The 21,515-nt window shown below is 37.3% G+C and overlaps 4 protein-coding genes across 5 annotated transcripts; 2 read left to right on the plus strand and 2 right to left on the minus strand.

The window, feature by feature from the left end:
- The first annotated feature begins 513 nt into the window (after nt 1-513).
- LOC149379230 (UDP-glucuronic acid decarboxylase 6) lies at nt 514-4,347 on the plus strand. 2 transcript variants are annotated; one of them, XM_089604284.1, is made up of 13 exons: nt 514-679; nt 1,459-1,570; nt 2,143-2,229; nt 2,323-2,410; nt 2,493-2,584; nt 2,668-2,732; nt 2,836-2,924; nt 3,026-3,103; nt 3,245-3,338; nt 3,490-3,556; nt 3,651-3,714; nt 3,808-3,848; nt 3,934-4,347. In XM_089604284.1, exons 2-13 carry the CDS (start codon nt 1,481-1,483, stop codon nt 4,117-4,119), a joined length of 1,041 nt encoding a protein of 346 aa, XP_089460410.1. In that variant the 5' UTR covers nt 514-679; nt 1,459-1,480; the 3' UTR covers nt 4,120-4,347. The 2 variants fall into 2 exon arrangements, with proteins under 2 accessions (XP_089460410.1, XP_089460411.1); XM_089604285.1 differs by lacking the exon at nt 514-679 and adding an exon at nt 1,100-1,211.
- A 759-nt stretch (nt 4,348-5,106) lies between these two features.
- Nucleotides 5,107-8,814, minus strand: OVA1 (methionyl-tRNA synthetase / methionine-tRNA ligase / MetRS (cpMetRS)). The gene is made up of 12 exons (XM_089604183.1): nt 8,411-8,814; nt 8,148-8,291; nt 7,883-8,032; nt 7,629-7,796; nt 7,370-7,494; nt 7,193-7,286; nt 6,701-6,799; nt 6,242-6,422; nt 6,029-6,144; nt 5,776-5,931; nt 5,570-5,698; nt 5,107-5,482 (listed from the first exon to the last, which is right to left on the minus strand). Exons 1-12 carry the CDS (start codon nt 8,690-8,692, stop codon nt 5,306-5,308), a joined length of 1,821 nt encoding a protein of 606 aa, XP_089460309.1. The 5' UTR covers nt 8,693-8,814; the 3' UTR covers nt 5,107-5,305.
- A 5,171-nt stretch (nt 8,815-13,985) lies between these two features.
- Nucleotides 13,986-15,984, minus strand: LOC149379232 (ATP synthase small subunit 6, mitochondrial-like). Its single transcript, XM_089602250.1, has 4 exons — nt 15,878-15,984; nt 15,365-15,519; nt 15,237-15,290; nt 13,986-14,209 (listed from the first exon to the last, which is right to left on the minus strand). The coding sequence occupies exons 2-3, from the start codon at nt 15,483-15,485 to the stop codon at nt 15,241-15,243; spliced, it is 171 nt and encodes a 56-aa protein (XP_089458376.1). The 5' UTR covers nt 15,486-15,519; nt 15,878-15,984; the 3' UTR covers nt 13,986-14,209; nt 15,237-15,240.
- Nucleotides 15,985-17,784: 1,800 nt separating this feature from the next.
- LOC149379233 (uncharacterized) lies at nt 17,785-19,725 on the plus strand. The gene is made up of 3 exons (XM_089603975.1): nt 17,785-18,291; nt 18,383-18,652; nt 19,624-19,725. Exons 1-3 carry the CDS (start codon nt 17,785-17,787, stop codon nt 19,723-19,725), a joined length of 879 nt encoding a protein of 292 aa, XP_089460101.1.
- Nucleotides 19,726-21,515: the final 1,790 nt, after the last annotated feature.

The raw sequence follows: 21,515 nt of genomic DNA on the forward strand, positions 1-21,515 counted from the left end.
TCCTCGACTCCCCCAATCGCGGCCTCTCCGTGCGCGCGCTCCGCCGCCTGAGCGACGGCGACGCGGTGGCGGTGATCTCGAAGCACCCTGACCGTGAAAATCAACGGCGCAAGCGACCTCGTCTCTGCCGCGGCGCTCGACGGCTACCTCGAGCTCTCGGCGGCGGTCATGTTCGAGCGGAGCCTCGGCGACGCAGAAGACTGAAGAGAGAGAGAGAGAGAGTTGTGTGAAAGGGTAATTTAGGTAGTTTAGATTAGTTGGGCTATTCTCTTAATTAATTGAAACTTTGGCTATTCTCTTAATATTAATTGGTTGATTTGGCTAGTTAGCAAAATAAATGAATAAATAAAATAGGGACGGTGTGAAAGTCACTAGGTCATCGTGGCGAGTAGTGATCTGATTTCAAGTAAATCTCTCTCCGACTCCAAGTCCAACGCGGTCACACATTTGGATAATTTAATAAATTTTGAAGGGAAAAATATAATTAGGGGATAATCGTGTTATTTTCGGTTACTTGTGTAACTAAACTTCCTAAATACTTTCCTTCACTATTTAAATAGTCTCAGCTCAGTCTCGTGAAGAGCAATGACACACGATTCATCGGCTTTATAAAAATATAAAAAAATATAAAATAAAAAAAGAAGGAAAAGCTCGACTCTGATCGTTGTTTTCGCTCGAGGTAAATTTTCCGGCTTAATTCTTTCTAACTGTTGATCAAGTGATTACCTTTTTTTTTTGTTAATACAAATTCAACTTTATTGATTTAGTTTTTGCGTGGGGTGTATTTTACGTTATGAATTATGATTATGATAATCGTTGTTTTCCGTACGGTCTAACGAACGATTTGCTTAACATGAGATTTCTTCAGATCTGAGCTGAGATTGTTGAAGATTGGTTTGTGGGTCTCGTTTTCTTCACGAGGAAGAACCTTTTTTCTCACTCGTCCATTAACGTGTTTTTCAAGATTTTGTTTTCAACCGATTAACACTCATTACTCTCTCTCTCTAGTTGGTACTGTCCGGTGATTTTTTTATATTAAATTGAAAGTTAAATTAAAACATTAAACCTAGCAACTATTGAGCCCAATTACTAACTCCCTTATATAAGGGTCTTCAATCCATACACAACACAAGCTTGCAAATACCAACAAACTCATCCTAAGCTTTTCTGTGTAGTTTTGTTTTGTGGAGAGAAAGAAAAAGAAAAAAAGGGTAAATTTTTTTTAATTCTCTTATTGATAATTTGACTTTAGCGTTTTGTACAATTGAATTTTTCTTTTTAAATGCAATAAATTTGTTGATGGCTAATTTTGGCGTCCTATGAACATAATTGGACGTTTTATTTTTATATTTGCGGAGTTGTTTGATTTAGTTTTGCTTTGGTCTGGTTTTAAAGTTTGTAGTTTGTACGGTGACTCATTCACTTAATGGTTGACTTATGATTTGATTATTTTTAAAGGATTTGAAGCGAGATCTGAATAATGGCGAAGGAATCTTCTAATGGGAACACTAATGTGTCTCCGAAACCACCTCCAACCCCATCTCCTTTAAGGAATGCTAAATTTTTCCAGGTATGATCTTTTTTAAAAAAAAAAAGTAAATCAGTAGTTTTTTTTTTCATTCGATTATGCCTGTTTCCTTAAATGGGGTTTTCAGTAAAATTAAAATTCTGTGTTCACACAGTTAATGAAGAAGCCTATGAGCTTTAGGGTGTCTTGGATTTTTAGGATTCTGGATGTTTAGAAAAATTAGATTCTATATGAACTGGAAAGCGATTATGTTGGAAAAGATGGTATCAATGTTGTTGCAAGTGGGGATTAGACGGGTTTTATCCGTTGAAGTTCGGTAATAAAAAAGTATGAAAAAATTGTTGCAATTTTGAATTGATTAATAGAATTCAGAACCATATATGGGTCACAATTCTAATGGATAGGGACTTGATATTTGAATTGCTGCGATGAGAGTCAAACATCTCATCGCATCAATGTCTAGGTCTTTGACATTTTGCAAAACACAAAGATCACAGGGAAAAAAAAAGTGTTCGCGGCGTGGTTTCGGTTTCACTACATTAATTTGTTTTTAGTATTTTTTTCCCCCTCTTTCTTTTACTATGTGCGATGAATTTCGATTGATTGCATGGCAGGCCAATATGAGAATTCTCATAACTGGTGGAGCGGGCTTTATCGGCTCTCACTTGGTTGACAAGCTAATGGAAAATGAGAAGAATGAGGTAATAAGATGTTCTTCTATGTGATACGAGATTATTATGATTTGGGGCTTTACCGACATAACAGAGTAATATACTATTGTGTGCATTTTTCAGGTGATTGTTGTGGACAATTACTTTACTGGCTCAAAGGATAACCTGAAGAAGTGGATCGGTCACCCGAGATTTGAGCTCATTCGTCACGGTACACTTTAGTCTCTTAATTTCTTACTCCCGATATGTATTCTTTTTCAAATCTATTTAAACTATAATTTCCCTTTTTGCAGATGTCACGGAACCATTGCTGGTCGAAGTTGATCAAATATACCATCTTGCTTGCCCCGCTTCTCCGATCTTCTACAAACACAATCCTGTGAAGGTACGCGTGTTTCAATCAAGCACAACTACTGTGAATGTCGATTGTGTTGGTGAGCTAACTTGTGGGCATTGATGTTGTGACAGACAATAAAGACAAATGTGATCGGCACCTTGAACATGCTGGGACTTGCCAAGCGAGTCGGTGCAAGGTCGAGAGTTTTATCCCTTTAAACCCACTTATATTTTATTTTTTAAAATTTATTTCCCTCTTCTAAAGGGAAAAATATATTAATGAGTCGGTGGGTGCAACAGGATTTTGCTTACTTCAACATCTGAAGTGTACGGTGATCCTCTTGTTCATCCTCAGGATGAAAGCTATTGGGGAAATGTCAACCCTATCGGTATTTACCACTCGCCCCACAATTGACTTTTTTTTAAAAATATAACTATGTGCCAAACCTACTGAACTACTTAAAAATTAATTATTTTGTGAATTTCTCAGGAGTTAGGAGTTGTTACGACGAAGGAAAGCGAGTTGCTGAAACTTTGATGTTTGACTACCACAGGCAGCATGGAATCGGTTAGATTTTGTCACATCCGATGATTTATTTCATTTTAATTTTACTACATTTTGTTTGGCATCTCTCTCTCTCTCTCTCTCTCTCTCTCTCTCTCTCTCTCTCTCTCTCTCTCTCACATTAATTTGTAATCATCTGGACAGAGATCCGGATCGCTAGGATTTTCAACACGTATGGACCGAGAATGAATATCGATGACGGTCGTGTTGTCAGCAATTTCATAGCGCAAGCAATTCGGTTAGTTCCTGAAATTCGTAATCTTTTCACACATGGTGGAATATATAGATGTGTGTGTGTGTGTGTATATATATATATATATATATATATATATATCTCTTTCCAGGTTAATAAATGTAACTTGAATATATTTATTTCATATGTATTGCAGGGGAGAGGCCTTGACTGTTCAAGCACCGGGAACACAAACACGTAGCTTCTGTTTCGTGTCTGACATGGTATAATCCAGAACTCAATTTCAGTTGTAAAAGTCGCGCACCACATATTTGTTTCATTAACACACATTTTTGTGTTTGGGAATTGTTTTTGAAGGTGGACGGTCTGATCCGACTCATGGAAGGAGATAACACCGGACCTATCAACATTGGAAATCCAGGTTGTTTATCAGACCATACCAACAGAGTTATTACCATATCACTACTCTAAACCAGAGCTTAACTGGCCTTGCTTTTTCATATTTATTCCTCAGGTGAATTCACAATGTTGGAGCTCGCAGAGACTGTTAAGGAGGTGAGTCCGAGTTTGCAATGGAAGTTGACTAGTTGATATGTGTGTGTGTGTGCGCTAAGTTTGATTTTTTTTTTTTTTTTGGCAGCTGATAAATCCGGAAGTGGAGATTATATCGGTGGAGAACACTCCGGACGATCCTCGGCAGAGGAAACCAGACATCACAAAGGCCAAAGAGCTTCTCGGTTGGGAGCCCAAAATCAAGTTGAAGGATGGTCTTCCTCTTATGGAGAACGATTTCAGACTAAGACTCGGAGTTACCAGGAACGACTGAACTGGGACACCATACCACCCATAATAATAATAATAATAATAATAACCATCTAGTTTTTCACCTGTTTTTCGGTTCCATGTTTTTTGTTGCTTTCCTTATTATATACGTCCTTTTGAATTTTGGGTCTGTTGCTTTGTGTTTGGTAACAGTTTTGGATCATTGTGTGATGAAAATTTATTGATGAATTGAGAGATTTTTTTTGGTATATGCAGTTTTGACTGATTTTTATTCTGTTGTATTTGACTTTCATTTGCGATGTTGAATCAGAGGTGCTATTATTAATAAATCAATGAAATAATTGAGCTAAAACTTAGAAGTGACACTGACAAACATGGGCAAATTGGCACGGTTAAAAAAAAGTGACCACGCAAGGTCAATAGCTATGACTTGGTTAACCGCACGCGCGGTTAATGCTTAACCGTATGAATATTGGTAAGTAATGCTATTTTTAATGCTATTTCTGCAGTTGTTTGGTATCTAACTTAAATGTGGGCGACGGCAATAAATTATCACGGCAAATAGTTTTTTTTGGGGGGGACAACACGAAAGATATATTTAATGCTATTTTTTTAATTGATTATGTGCGTGTATACATTATTCCAAACTATAAGCCTACCAAATTCATAAATTGCCAAAGCTAAACATTCATTCTAAACCCTAAATTGGTATTAGTGGCCCCTTTTAATCATGGTAGGCTTCTATGTCTGTTTGGTATTTGTATCTTAAAAATATTAATTCAGTACTAGAAAATCACATTGATTTTTAGAAACAAACTTAAAACGAAACAAAGAAGCCTACCAACTCAAAGATATAAAGTTACTAACTCAGAGGAGGTCGGACCGATTGTTTTCTTTGTTCGCAAGATTGCACTGCTATAAATTTGATGTTGTATCGATAACATAAAAATTAGGCCAGACTCGTATTCACACTTTTTTTTTCTGGAGATATTAAAGATATTTGTTGCAGACATTAAAATTTGAGCTCGAGTACGTAAAAGATTTTTGTATATATTTTCTGGAGAACAAACAACAATAATCTGTTTATTTTAGGTACGTGCAAAATGCAAACCATGCATGCTGGCCAAATTTCTTTTGGTAGAAAAAGTTAAATAAGAAAAATAATGATAGTAAATGCGGTTAACCTTAACCGTTCGAAAACGGTTACAGTTAACCGCGGTTAAAAAATTTCAGGCTTGTACGGGGTTTTGAAGCTGAGGTGATTTGTGATTCCTTTTCCCAGCCTGTTTAGTTGTTTTAACCACGTTTTCATCGTCTGGGTCAGCTTGGATTTCGATCCTCGCAAATATTGGCTTTGGTTGTGCCATCACTTGACCACCCTTTAGCCCACCCCACTTCGTATCGCTCTGCAATGCCCACAAAACAAAACAAAAAAATCAGACCCTCTCTCAGAGAGAGAGAGAGAGAGAGAGAAGAGAGAGAGAGAGAGTGACCCAAGTTGCAGAATCAAACTGGTGTTTAGACAAGCCAAGCTGTTCATATATTGTCCTGCTTAGCCTCGGTGTAACGGGAGATAATGCAATGGCTATAATCCTCATTGCTTCTAAGATAACCACAAGGTCCTGTAATCCAAAAACTTCCCCGAGTTTCTCAAATACCGAAAAAAGCAAAGTCAGTGAGTGGGGTTTTGAATTGAAACCTTGGCGGCCGCGTCGGCTGAATCGCCTCCTTGCTTAAAGAGAGACCATGGAGCTCGCTCATTTATGAACAGATTCCCAGCGTTTCCGATCTCGATCACAGCCTCGCAAGCAGACGAGAGCGTTAAATTTTCGTACTCAACTCGGGCTTTCTCAACCTGCAAAAGAAAATAAAAAGAAAAGAAACTAAGCGCTTTGAAACCGCCTTGCCCGAAGAGGCGTAGAATATCAAACTACGGATTCAACAAAACTCACCAAATTCTCTACAGTTTCTTTGAATGCAGTTCCCTCGGCTGCGCTGCTTGAATCGGTGACCAGAGTTGATTGGCAGTTCTTCTTCAGAAGTCCTAAAGTACGATTGAGAAGATTTCCTGTAAAAGCATATATGCACACAAAAAGCTCGAGAATCAGGTTAAAGGAAGGGAAAAAAAAATATGATGTGTCGTATTTACGGAGGAGAAATCACACCGATCGTATTAGCAAGATGAGCATTTACAGTGTGAACGAAACGCTCTTCTGAATAGTCTCCATCGCCACCGAATTCCACCTCCCGCAAGAGGAAGTATCTCACGGCATCAGACCCGAATCTGCTGACCAAATCGTTCGGCTCGATCGTATTGCCAAGCGATTTTCCCATCTTCATGCCATCCTATTTCACAAATACAAAAAGCATTCACGAATCAAGAAAATAACAAATACATTAAAATGCTTGAAATTCAGACCGACCCACAAGCATCAATGTGCGTAAATAAATCATTTTGAAACCAGAAACCAAAGACACCAGAGCGATATATTATATGCCTCATAACTCTCTCTCTCTTTTACAGTATCTTAAGACTCTGGTGTAATACGAAGCAACTGCGTATCTATATTCTTCTGGTAGAAATATAGATGAAAAAAACACAAATAAGTATATAGGATTAATACCTTTGTCAAGAATCCATGGCCAAACACATTCTTGGGAATTTCCAGTCCCGCGGACATTAACATCGCCGGCCAGTAAACGGCATGGAAGCGTAAAATATCCTGTATACAAGAGATCTCTTGATTAAAATCGACCAAGGTAAAAACGAAATAAACAAGTACCGAGAAATAATCACTGTAATCGAAAGCAAATATAGTTTGACTGCTCATAGACAGAACTATCGATCAGTTGAGCATGCAGACAAGGATATTTTTATTAGATAAATATTAGTAATATCTTAGATAAACTATACCAAGTGTAAAACCAAAGAGCTACAAAAAGATCAGATCCGAAGTCAAATACATGATACTGATGAACAAACTGGAAAGTTATGAGTACGAAAGAATTCCATTTCTGCATAATCTTAAAAGACCATTCCTTAAGAGTTTTTTGTGTACTCTCAAAGTATAGGTTGAAATTTACACACCAAAAAAAAAAAAAAAAAAATTGTATACCTTTCCGATCAAGTGTAGGGTCGCAGGCCAACCTGCCGAAACAGCTCTTTCTAAACTAGGCTCCTCCGTGTCCTCTGATAGGGCCGATATATAACTGTTTTCATAAATACCATAATATGTTTCCGTATCTACGCAATAAAAACACAATCCAATTATTTGCAGAGAGAGAAGTTTTACCCGAGCAAAGCGTCGAACCAAACATAAATAGTTTGGCTGCTGTCGTTGGGGACAGGGATTCCCCAATCCACTAATGCCCGGGAAATGGAAAAGTCTCTTAGGCCACTGCTAATCCAGCTTTGCACCTTAATCACAAAGGAGAGAACGGTCATTGAACTCTTTCGAGAGAAACAAATCGAATCTACGATAACCATTAGATAATGCACTGAACGACAAAAAGAAGCTACACCGATTAGTGTCTTCTTCCGGAGCTCCTAACCTCATTCAGACGAAACGAAGGCTTAACAAAATCCGGATTCTCGGCCAGAGTGTCTTCCAACAACTTTTGGTACTTACTCAGCGCAAAGAAGAAATTGTCCTCTTTACGCTCAACACACGGCTTTAGGTGCATCGGACAACAGTTGTTATCAAGCAGTTCTTTCTCATCCTAAAAAAAAAAAACAAAAAACAAATAAAAAAAATCAAATATTCATTTTGCTATACCAAGAGTAACCACACAAAAAAAAAGAGTACCTTGTATTCTTCACAGTTGACACAATAAAGCCCCTCGTAGTCAGCTCGGTAAATGTCGCCATTGGAAAGAACCCGCGAATAGAACTCCTTCACTATCGCTTCGTGCTTGGCGTCGGTCGTCCGTATGAACTTGTCGTAGCCTATGTCTAACTGTAGTAAAGACGCGAATCGCAAGTACTGAGTATGAGTATTCCACGGCAATAACTTGACCGAGAGAAAGAAAAATGACACTGATTTCTAACCAGGAAGCGAAACGGAACATTACATCAGCCCAAAGATTCTTGTAGGCCTGAGAAACGACGTCGCAGTGGTCCTTCGGAGTCGAGCCATTAGCGGCCGCGGCTGAAGCAATCTTCTCTCCGTGCTCGTCCGTTCCGGTGATAAACACAACTCTCTTCCCCAACAGCCTCTGGACAAAAGAGACTCTCGTACTTAGAGTTCAATTTTGATTTTTCCAATTTAACTTCCATATCAGGTCACCCAAAAAAACAAAGTAATGATGATGAAAGAAGGTGTGTAAGTGAGAACCTGAAATCGAGCGATGGAATCGGCGGCGATGGTTGTGTAAGCGCTGCCCATATGTGGAGGGGCATTTACGTAATACAGAGGCGTGGTCAACACGAAAGCCTCTTCCTTCTCTTCCACTCCTCTAACGGTGCAACACACTGCTGTGCCTCGGCGCGAAGAACAAGACGGGTTTCTTCGAAAATTGAGGCTCGTTTTCAGGCTGAGAGAGGAACGGGACTGAGGATGGTTGAGGAATCCTATGGTGCTTTGTACAGATGAGCAGTTTATTCTCACTGCCGCCATTTTCGGGGAAGATAGAGCTCGGTCGGAGAGTGTGGAGAGTACAAATTGATTAACTCACGGGATAAACTAAATTGGCTCGCTCGTTGCACAATGAACTTCAGAACTATCAGCTGTTGTATAAATGGCACTTTATTTTTGGATAATGGCACTTTATTTTTCCATCTTTTTTATTTTCTTTTTACTGAGAATGAATTTTTATACCTGTTTATGGTTTATGTTTTTTTTTTTTTTCATTAAACACCGTCGAGGGACGCGTGTCTTGTCGGGTTTAATTAATATTTACTGCGAGTCTTTCATTTGTCTACATTACTAAGAATAATATAATGAAATCCGATTAAAAAAAAAATCTAATGAGAGACTCTAAATAAAAGATTGTAACATACAAATAACACATACGATAAACAAAATGTTATGATAATTAATATGGAGAATAGATAGTTAAATAAGACAACCACGAATTCCATATACGAACTATCCCAACTCCTTAATCGTGTATATGATCTCGGATTATGCATATTCTTATTTCCCGAAAATTTCAAAAAAAAAAAAAAAAAAAGGTCAAACGGCTATATAATCAAATAGAATTTAAGCTTTTGCAAAATAGTCATAGTTTGTCAACTATAAGCAAACTAGCCAAAGTAAGATTAATATAGGTTGGATTAAATTTAATCCCACGAATTATACTGACAGAATGTAAGCTTTATGAAGGCTGAATTAAAATTAATCGATGCAGGATTAAAAGTCGTAGTACTCTCAATTAGCTATTTTGTTATACCTAATGAAACTATAGTTATTTTGCAAAAGTCATAGTTATTAACTATTTCATACCATTTTTCCAAAAAAAAAAAAAAAAAAGACAAGAAGTCAATCTTGGACTTGATCGCTTAGTCTTTCGATGACTTAAATTTTTTGTATATGATCAACAATTAGTACTGCCGATAAATATCACAATAACCTCTAATCCAGGATAAATGAAAGGAAGAACTTTGAAACTTTTTTTTTTCTTCCGACACTGCACGAAATCGAAAATTCTATTATGGTGGCTAACACAACTAGAACTATAGAACTATGAATTGTTCATTGGGATTTTTTTTAATTTTTGTAGTAAATAGGATATATTTTAATTTTAAACTTTATTTTTAACTATGTGAAGGATCAGAAACCTTATATTTCACTAATGACCAAAATTTTGACTTATTGGAAGTGGAACTTTGGATAACCACTAATTTCAAACACCCTTAATCCAAAGAGCCATGAGCCGGTTGGTGCAAATATATTGGGTTGGGCTCACCTTGGGCCTTCACTGATGGGCCAGGCCTAGGCCTTGAGCCTTTCAATGGCTACTTTTTCTGAGGTCTACCAATGGACAACTTTAAGGACGGAAGATTTTAAGAGATTATAAAACACAACACTCTTAATCCATAGAGCCACGAGCTGGATGCTGCAACTTTTTTGAGCTGAGCCCACCTAGGGCCCCTTCACTGATGGGCCAGGCCTGAAAATTTTAAGAGATTGTGAAACACGAAGCCCACTATTTTTAATAATTTCAAAATACCCTCTCAAGTCTAAACAATCCGACTACACATTATTCTCTTTCACTCTATCGAAAACACTTATTTCTTCTATTCCATCCTAAAATAATCCATCTATCCATTCACCGCCAAAAGAAATTAAGGTCTCTTTTCTTGTTCATTATCCCTAAACTTGGCCTAACGGTAGCGGGACGGGACGGAATCCCCGCTACCGTTAGGAACAGTAACGGGAGCGGGACTCCCGTTACTGATGACGGATGGGACGGGACTCCCGTTAAGGGGGCTAACGGGATCCGGTGATCCCGTTAGTCCCGGTTATTTTTTTTTTTAATCTCGGTCGTAGATCCAACGGCCGAAAAAAAATAGCCGTTTTTTTTAACGCTATAATATATCCGTTGGTGGCTATTTCGAGCATTTTTTTAATTTTTTTTTCCCACTTATTTCTAAAATCTATAAATACCCCTCCATTTCATTCATTTTCTTCATACATTTCCTTCAAACTCTCTCAAACTCTCTCAAATTCTCTCAATTTCAATCTCAAATTCTCTCAATCTCTCTCGATTTTAATATGAAATTCTCTCAAACGCTTTTAATTTTTCATGGCATCCTCATCCCACAACCGATGAGGTCGAAGGGTAAGAGCTTCCCGAGGTTAACAAATGCACCGTTTTGAAGAAAATTGGTTACACTTGTCTCAAAACGCCCCCGACCTAACCACACATTACTCTTTCGATCCAAATTATGTTGCTCCTACTTTCGGCCATTCAGAATTCACCGAAATTCCAAACACCCAAGTGCCATACTACCCTCAAATGGATCCCGAGCAAGCCTATTAAGCTCAAATTCCGCCATCCGAAGTGGCTTTTCAAGAATTTCAAGAATTCGAGCAACATTATCGTGAATCCCAAAGTCCAAATGAAGAAGAAGATGACGATGAAACCCAAAATCCAAATGAAGAAGAGGAGGAGGAGGAAGAAGAAGACATACCACCACCACCACTTCAACGTCGAACTCAAGTTCCACGACCTCGACAACGTGAACAACATGAGGAGACACAACAATGACGACAGCGACGAGCACGACAACAACAACAACATGAAGGTGCTCAACAACAACAACAACCACCACGACGTCGTGCTAGGTCCGTTGTGTGGACTTTCTTTGAAGAGGTGATTGCGAACGGCGAGAAAGCCGGAAAATGTCACAGTTGTGGCAAAATCTTCAGCGCTCACAACACAAGACTCGGGACGTCGCTATTGTGGAGTCATCACAGGCACTGCCAGGGGAATCAATCTGGAGCCTCGTCAAGCCAGGTAAGTCACATCGATCCTGTAAGCTTTAGACGTTATTTAGTAGAATATTTTGTATCCACCGATCAATCTTTTAGTCATATCGAATCTCAATGTTTCGTTAGATTCATTAGTTCTATAATTCCAAACGTTCAAATAATGTCTAGGAAAGCCTTGAGATCCGATATCATAAAATGGTTTTTAGGAGAAAATGAACAAATGAAACAAACAATATCATCTGGTAGGTATAGCGTAGCCTTAACCTCGGATATCTGGACTGGTCAATCTAAGATGGATTTCATGAGCGTTGTAGTGCATAATATAGACGACGATTGGAACCTGAACAAACGTATCATAGCCTTTAGGAGGATAGAAGGTTCTCACACTGGTGAAAACATCTTAGACATCATAGTTAGTGCTATAGCTGAGTGGGGTTTGACCGATATGATTATATCTGTAACATTAGATAATGTCACAAGCAACAACGCCATGATTAGAGTTAAAGGAGAAACTTAATGTTAACGATACCCTTTTGCATCAACGATGTGCTACCCATATCATAAACCTCATAGTTCAAGCCGGAGCCGCTAGTTATGACCCTTCGATCAACAAGATTAGGAATTATATTAGTTGGATAAATAGTTCAACTTCTAGAGTAGATGAGCTTAAGAGACGCCTTAGAGTAGATGAGCTTAAGAGACGCCTTAGAGTAAACGGTCTCCAAGAGCGCACATTTCACCTAGATAACAAAATTAGGTGGAATTCTACATTTCTCATGTTGACCAACTTTTTATCCGAGCATTATGTCGATGTTATTGTTTCTTACATTAACAGCGAACATGGCGATAACGCTATATCCGAATATGATATTAGGATGGCTGAATCATTTGTTTCTTTTCTCGACATTTTTTACAAAGAAATTTGTTATCACTCTGCAGTTTACACTCATACTTCTTTTCTCGGTCTTCATACTATGACCGCAATTGCTGTGCATCTTGATAAATATAAAAACGAAACAATTTTTGAAGATTCTATTCAAGCAATGACAGCCAAGTTTTTAAAATATTGGGGGGCTGGAAATGTTCCATTATTATACGGTTTTGGAGCCATTCTAGACTGCCGATGTAAAATTGGTGGTTTAAAAAAATTTCTTTAGTACATTAGAAACCATTTTGTGGACCAAGATTACATTGCACTTGATCTCGCGAGGATCGTGCAAGCTTTTTTTTTTATCTTTTCAAGGTATACGAGGAGAAACTCCTACCGTAATATCGAGCACAACCATCTCAATCACAGACGCAGTATCCAAGAAGACACCAATACACGAATGTCTTCGTCAACGCGCCCGCTTACAACCCATCGCCTCAACAACAAGAAGCTGGGACAAGTCAGACGAGGTCGAGCGCAACCGACGCACGGTCACATCCGGAGATCCAAGAGTACGATCAGAACGATTGGGTCAGGACGGATGACGAAGCCATCGACCTATTGGTTTGGTGGAGACAGAATGCGAGGAGGTTCCCGATCTTGTCATCTATGGCACAAGACATCCTCACCATCCCTGTTTCAACCGTGTCATCTGAGGCGGCTTTTAATAGCGCGGACCGCATCATCGACGATAGAAGATGTAGCTTGAAACCGGAGATGGTCGAAGCATTGACGTGTGGTAAGGATTGGATTCAACATAGAAATCGAGCACAAGAAACATTCATGTGCTTCGATATTCTTGACGATTTTGAAGTTGAGTTCGCAAATGTAAACATAAATGATTAGACTAACTTGTATAACTAATGGATATCCCGGCCTTTGTCCGGGATAAATTTTCAAATAATTAATGAGGAAAGGAATGCTTTTTTTCCTCGCCGGAGCACCTTTTTAGGGGTCGATGAGGTTTTTTAGGAGGCCCATTTTTAATTTCACATTCTTCTTTATTATTTTTTTCTACCCACTTAGTTTAAAATCATTTCAATTACATCTTTCTATTTAATTACTGTGATTGGTTCACATTCTTCTTTATTATTTTTTCCTACCCATTTACTTTAAAATCTTTTCAATTAAGTCCTTTTATATAATTATTTAAATTCATTTAAATCATTTTTTTTTACGCCTAACGGGGTCCGAATCCCGTTAGGCGGTAGTCCCGCTACCGTCCCGTTAATCCCGGGACTCCCGTTTGCCCAAGTAACGGGAGTCCGGGCTTGGCGGGAGCGGGAGTCGCGGTACCTCCCGCCAAGCCAGGTTTAATTATCCCCTTTATAACTTATCTCGGTGACTCTTGTCTATAGAATACATCAATCCTCGAATGTTATACACTATCCATATGTAGAGTAATATGTCGAACATATGTTTCGTCTAACACACTTTTTGGGCTCCAGCAGTGAAGAAATTGTTGGGATAAAACTTCCTAAGTAGCATTTCGGAATCATGACAAATCACAATCCGAATGAAACCATCATCGTGCACAAAAGACTATTTTGGGGCTTTTTGAAAGACACTGAATTGATTATCTGACGACAAAAGTTGGTTTAGAATTACAAGAGCAGAGTATCAAGCACTTACGGAATAAGCAGAATAGACATCCAAAACATGAATTAAATTGGCATTGAAACATCTCAAGCATATTATTTGGCAACTGTATCAAAGAAGAAGGTTGGAAAAAAAGTCCTCTTCCAAAGGGAAAAGTCCAGCATTGTGACCTACAAAAAAGTACAATCAAAGTAGCAGTATAAGACTATTTGAAATCACACGTTGTAACTATAAGATTTATTGACACATAAACTTGGAATGTCACTTTGAAAGTAAAATGTAGAGAAATAATTTCAGAACAGATCTCTGATGAAACACATATCAAATCCACACATATATGCAATTCATCTCAAAACATCGACATCGACGGTTAAGTCTTTAAGAGGCGCACTTGGTTATCACAAAATCCAATTGCAAGCACTATGGTTGCAATTTCTGCAGCTTAGTTTTCTATTATGAACATGTATGCGATCACTACAGCTCGGGAATCCCCTGAGTTTATAGATATTCTTCCCAATTATGTTTCAAATTCATAAGCCCATTTACGGTTCCAATGACACAACAGTCAGCAAAACATAAGTTATCACATCACACCACCTCAGTCATATAAATCTTGGAGCTGTTACTCTCTAACACTCGTACCATTGGAACAAACAAAAGTCCACTACTAGTTTTTACTCTGAGTAGGCTATATAGATCATCCCAATATTCCAACACTTGCAACAACTACAATTGAAAAGAGTATATCATGATGTGAGTGCCACTCTTTTGATAGTTTCCGGCCTTCAAAAATGAAATTTTACTTACACTTCGAATTTCTTAGTTAAATTTTCCAAAAAATAATCTTATCAACTAATAATTTATCCATCCAACAAATCGAAAAAAATAGGATCATAAACAAATAATAGTGTCGTTATAGTCGATTGCATTTAAGACTTTGAAGTCTAACATATAAAGCTCTCAGTTCAGTTTAGCTACTATTTTCACAGGTAAAAGATTCAATCGCACATAAATGAACCTAGGCGACGGTACAAGGCACAATTAACCTAGAAAAATTCACAAGATTGAAGTGAAGCAACGAACACCGTATCTGAATTCTAAACTCCAAGATAATTTCTGATTAGGATTAAACAGCAAACAATCTGAATTGGGAAAGAAGAAGGAAGACAAAAAGAAAACGACTTCACAGGGACTTACCGCTTCAATGCTTCTTGTGCCTCTGAACAAACGGAGAGTTTTTAGCGTCTTCGTCTGCCAAAATTAAGCCCAGAATCAGATCCAGCCACAAAAATTACACGGTATAAATATGTTGAACTAGAGAATACCCGTAAGGCCGAGAGAAATCTTGGTGACGATTGCACCAGTAATGGCGAAGCCAATCAGAAACGGCCAGTTCCGGTTCCATTCGCGCTTGAAGAACACCGGCCACGGATCGAATTTTCTCATCTTCAGATTAATCTTCTTATCTCCTTCTTTCTCGCTAATCCAACATAAACACGGACAAAATTAGCCACAATATTTATCCCAACTTACAATCCAAAATAATTCAACAATAAAAATAGATACAACGGTGAAAAATGTCACGCGGACAACAGCCATCGGAACGCCGATCCTCCGCCGCGATTCCACCTCCATCCCCAAACTCCGGCAATCCAAATTTATCGACGCCGTTAATTTAAAACGAACACCACCGCTTGGCCGTCCAGTAGGCTTGCCGTAGAGGAGGGAGAGGCGGTCGGAGGAGGACTCTAGGCGGCGGTCGGAGGAGGACTCTAGGCGGCGATCGGATCGGAGGGTTTAGAGATCGAAAGGACAGAGAGAGGGGGAGAGAGAGTTACCTGATGGTGAGACTGATCGACTTTGTTTCTTCTGACGCCGAGGACTCGGTAAAGCTAGGGTTTCTTTTATATTTAGTACTTTTATTTTTAGCTTATATCTCATATTTGTATCTACTAAACTTTATTTTCAGAAAAGAAAAGATTACGAAAAAGTTTTATTTTCTTATAAAAATATATTTTTCGCGATCAATTTTATTATCTTGAAATCTAGAGTTTTGTAAGTAATTAGCTCATTAGGTTTGGTATCTAGTCTATGTTAGTAGTTTTTTAGAGAAATAGTCAAAGTGGCAAAATATATTTTACTCTTTTATACTTCAATATTTTAAGGCAATTTTTTTAATTATCCTTCAATATATTTTATTTTTTTGTGCGTCTGTTAAGGTTGTTGGACACGTTTTTTTTCTTTCCTTATGTGTTGGTATTTTTTAGCATGCGTGGGTTAATTAGAATTAGGTCAATTAACTTCTATATTTAAGGGTGTTATGACACTTTTTTTTTTTTTTGCTTGTGTTTTTTAATTCACGTATGTGACTTCTTATCGTACACACAAAATATTTTTTGCTGTTTTTAAGGAAGCAGTTAGTTTTTAAATTTTGGAACGTTTAAATTTTTGAAACACAAGCAATCTCACGTTTTTTTTGTTGCAGATGAAACTATTTCGCAGAAAACAAAAAAAAACTGCGCCTGGAAGAAATAATTTGTTTCCGATTAAAAATATGGCTTCTGCGTCTTGGTCGTTGGTGGATTCTGGTATGTTTTCTTGTTTTTTTTTAAACGTTAACTTGGTTAGAGGTGGTCCAACTCTCACTGTTAATTTTTTTTTTTTTTACAGTGAAGATTTTCGAACGTCTGTCTTTGGAAAAATGTGATTCTGTGAGCTTGGTTGATGAAAAGTTTCCAGATGGTAGAACTGTTTTTTGACGAGACGCAATTGAAAAACTGCCTGATGAATGTTGAAGTTGATGTCAATAACATTTTTTTGAGTAAAGAAACAATGATTTCAGTGTTGACTGTTATTGCGTTGAGAAACAATTTCGAATTCCGGGTGAAAAGGCCTAGCAAGACGCGATATTGTATTGCTTGTTTGAATTCTGATTGCTCGTGGAAATTGAATGCTAGTGTATGTTCTGTTTCCAAATTTTGGGTGATTAAGTCTTTCAACAAAGATCATAATTGCTTTGGAAAGAACCTTATACATCGTCATAAACAAGTGTCATCTTCATTGATTAGCAAAGTTGTTAACAATGATTTCCGAAGCTCAATGACTGACAAATATACACCAAAAACAGTTGTGGAGATCATGTGTTTGCGTTTCAAAGTTGAGATTAGCTATTATAAAGCGTGGATGGCTCGTTCCAAGGTTTTGTAAGGTATTCGCAGTGATTATGACAAATCATATTCTCATCTCCCCATTGTAGGCGATATGATAAAAGAGAAGAATCCAGGTATTTTTTTATCTTTGAAAGTTTTCTGTTTGTTTTTGTTTTGATTCTATACATATAGCCGTTTTTATATTTTTAGACGTTCAGGTTATTTATTTACAGTTATTTCCATTTATTTCCATTATGAATACTTAAATGTGGACAATGAGATAATTTCCAGTAATTAACATTTATTATCTGTGTTGGCAGGTTCTTACACAGTAACAGAAACTGATGCACATGGAAATTTCCAATATTTTTTCCTGGCAATGGGGGCTTCTGTGCATGGTTGAAAGTTTTGTCATCCTGTCATTTCGGTAAACGAGACTTTTCTCAAAGGTAAATCACACGGGGCATTACTATTGGCCACGGCTCAAGATGGTGATAATTATCTTTTTCCCTTGGCTTTTAGTATTGTTGATTAAGAGAACGACAAATCTTGGCATTGGTTCATGACTCATCTCAGGGTAGTTTATGGTGTTAGAGATGGTTTGGTTATTGTCTCAGATCGAAAATACATCTATTCCAAAAGCTATCCATGCAGTATTTCCCGAGGCTAATTATGCAGTGTGTATGCAACATCTTTGGGCGAATGTGAAGGCAAAGTTTGGAAAAGCTTATTATGGGCCTCTTTTTTACATTTGTGCAGAGGCATATACTAAAAAAGATTTTGACTATTGGCTTGCAAAGATGACCGAGTCTAAGCCTAGCATGAAACAATACTTACTGGATGCGAAGCCTGAATTGTGGTCGCGGAGTCAGTTTATGGGAAAGAAGTATAATGTAATGACGACAAATATTTCTGAATGCTTGAATTCTGTGATGAACGAAGCGCGTGGCTGGCCAGTTGCTTGTTTGGTTTTGAGTTATCGGAGTTTGTGGCAAATGTGGTTTAATGAGAAGAGAGAACTTATTCCACGAATGCTATCTGGTCTTACTGAGCATGCTTTTGGTATTCTTTTTAACTCTGAAGATGATGCTCGGACGATGGAGGTATGTTTCACGACAAAAATTACTGGAAAAATGTGGAAATTATTGTTAATTATCGTATATTGATAATTTGCTTTATTCTTTTGCTTTTTAGGTTAACATCATCAATGACCAACAGTTTGAGGTTATTGATGGTGCCGTTCACCGAATTGTCGACATTGCTGAAAAGACATGTACATGTCGCGTTTGGCAATTGGATGATTTTCCTTGCTCTCATGCGGCTGCGGCGTTATACCGTAGGAAGTTGAAACCATTTGATTTTGTTCATTCATATTACACTAGTCAAAATTATGCTGACATCTATGCTCAAGATATTGTTCTTATTGAAGAGGTAGGCGAGTGGGATTTGCCTGAAGATGCTTATGTAATTAATCCACCAGTTTACAAAAGACAAGCTGGAAGGCCAAAAATGAAGAGATATCGATCAAAGTCCGAGTTATTTCACTCATACCGTCAACGTTGCAGCAAATGTGGAAAGCATAGCCACAATAAGAGGGGATGCAAGTCTTCAAATGATTAATGATCAATGTTTTTCCCCTGTTCGCACTTTTAATTTTTATTATTTTTATGAAGTATTTTTTGTTGTAGACATTTTGACTTGTTTTTCACTTTCAAGTTTCTATGTTATCATTTTCCTATATTTGTCATTATCATTTCTGCAGATACTATATTCATTACATAAGTTATAACAACTCGTCCAAAATTAAAGGTTGTTTTTAGGCTGATATTATCTTCAAATGATACGTTTTTTTAATTCATTCGCCCAAATTTTTGAGGTTTTCATTTCCGATTATTGTCAACTATTTCCATAATGTAACATGAAATCTGTAGCAATTATTAACAAAAAAGTAGCACTGGTATTTATCAATTGCAACTATTACAACTGATAATAAGATGAAATAAGTTTCAAAGCATCAACCGATGATGTTCAACATGAAATAAAACCATGTTATAACATGGAAACAAAACAAATATCTATAGTTTCATTTTGGCTATTTCGACAAATCATAATGACAAATTTTTTAGATTTTCATTTCCGATTATTGTCAACTATTTCCAGAATGTAACACGAACTCTGTAGCAATTATTAATAAAAAGTAACACTGGTATTTATCAATTGCAACTATTAAAACTGATAATAAAATGAAATGAGTTTCAAAGCATTAACCGATGATGTTCAACATGAAATAAAACCATGTTATAACATGGAAACAAAACAAATATCGGAGAATGTAAACCAGGTTCCAAAATAAATTTAACAGGGAGATCAAAAGCATAAAACCATTGTACCAAATAACTAAATCAATTTGTTTGCATAATTATTCATATGCCTAGGGAAAATCTGGGTTGGCTGGGATGATCGGGATGGCTGGGCTGATCGGGCTGGCTACTGGGTTGCCTTTTGTCATTTTCTTCGGTGGGTTGTCTCCTTGTTAACCACTAGATTTCTTTGTCTTCTTCGGAGATGTGACGTAAGGCGTCTTTGTTGCATCTGATTTCTTGATTTCCCTTCGAGGCCGTTCACTTACGATTGGGATGACAGTTGTGTTTCTTGTTCGCTGTTTTCTCTTCCTCACAAAAGGAACTCCGGGTTCACTTTCTTCATCCACCTGCGTATGATCAATAGGATCATTATCATCAAAGTCTCCGATGTTTTCTATCAAAAACATCACATCATCGTTGAGTCTTGTTAATTGGAACGGACTATATGATTTGTCAAGGTTTCCTAATATCGGGGACAATTCCTATTTATATTCATATTTACAAACAGAATATTCTTAATTAAAACTTCACAGTAATTATTAAATAAAAAATAATACAAAATAATATACCTTACATGTTCTTTGAGTTGTCTTTTGGTGACCCGAGTACGTTTGGCCGGTTGTTGTTTGGGTGCTACATCACCAGTCATGTCGGCATTGATCTGTATTAGTAGGCTTAAAGAATCGCTTTGTTGAGGTTCCGGTATGTTTAGGACATATTGAGTATTCTCGGCGACTGGCTGGGATGGAGACTATACATATGAACAAAATTTTATTTACAGTTATTTCCAGAAATTTTCTATTAAATTTAAAGAGTCTTAAATTATTTACCACTTCTTTGTCTAATCTTTGACTGCTTCTTGTACGACCAGCTGGTTCACTGTTTGCATTGACAGTAGATGAGGGCGTGAACATTGATGTTGTAGGCTGAATTTCCTGAAATTAAATTTTGACAAATTAAACAATTATACTTATTTACATTTATTGTAAATAAAGGTTAAACTTACTGAATGCTCATCGTTGTTTGTGTTTGACAATTTGTTTACAATGCATCTCATCTACAAATTTAAAAATTAAAAAGTTAATTATATTTTTTCTAGTATATTGAAGGGAAATATTTGTATCATGGCTGTCAACGTCATTTGCCCTGACATCTTTTTTCCTGCCCCATTTTTTACTGCCCCACCAACCTCCTATTACAACGATTTTCAAGTTATTTACAGTTATTAACAACAATTTCCGATTTGTTGTAATATGTAAACGTAATACCTTTAAGGTTTCAGTAGTTGTTTTTTGACGTGCCACGACTGGTGTTTCTTCGACCACCTTGTGCGGTGTTTCCCTTGAGTGTCTATCATGTTATAAGTATGGTTTTATTAAGTTAGAATAAACAACACTCGGAAATTATTATGTAATCATTCTCATTATTACCATCACTGGAGAATGGTCAGTCTCGGGTACGGGTGTTGTTGGTCTATCCTCGTTGCGTACCTTGTGCGGTGTTTCCCTTGAGTGTCTGTCACTTAAATATTCCTGTTACAAGTATGGTTTTATTAAGTTAGAATAAACAACACTCGAAAATTATTAAGTAATCATTCTCATTATTACCATCACTGGAGAAGGGTCAGTCTCGGGTACAGGTGTTGTTGGCCTATCCTCGCTTCGTACGTTGTGTGATTGTTAAATGTTATCTGTAACAAAATTCTGAAGCGATTCCAATTTGCAGCTCACCATGTTAAGCTCGGATTCTATAATTTCAATCCTAGAATTTGCAACTCCTAAGTTTTCAGTGAGTTTCTGAATTTCAGATTTCAATTCAACAGTGGTTGAGTTGGGTGATCTCGAGCTGCTCGCGGCATCTGTCCCTGTTTTAAATTAATCAAATTATCATACAAATTAAAAAAAAAAATCATTTTTAGGAATTTTTGGATAATGAATGTAAATAATGTATAAATGTACCTTTGG

This window comes from Urtica dioica, chromosome 12, assembly GCF_054948205.1.
Source record: "Urtica dioica subsp. dioica isolate 48M chromosome 12, U.dioica_male_clone48M_v1_H2, whole genome shotgun sequence".
NCBI classification, from domain to species: Eukaryota; Viridiplantae; Streptophyta; class Magnoliopsida; order Rosales; family Urticaceae; genus Urtica; species Urtica dioica.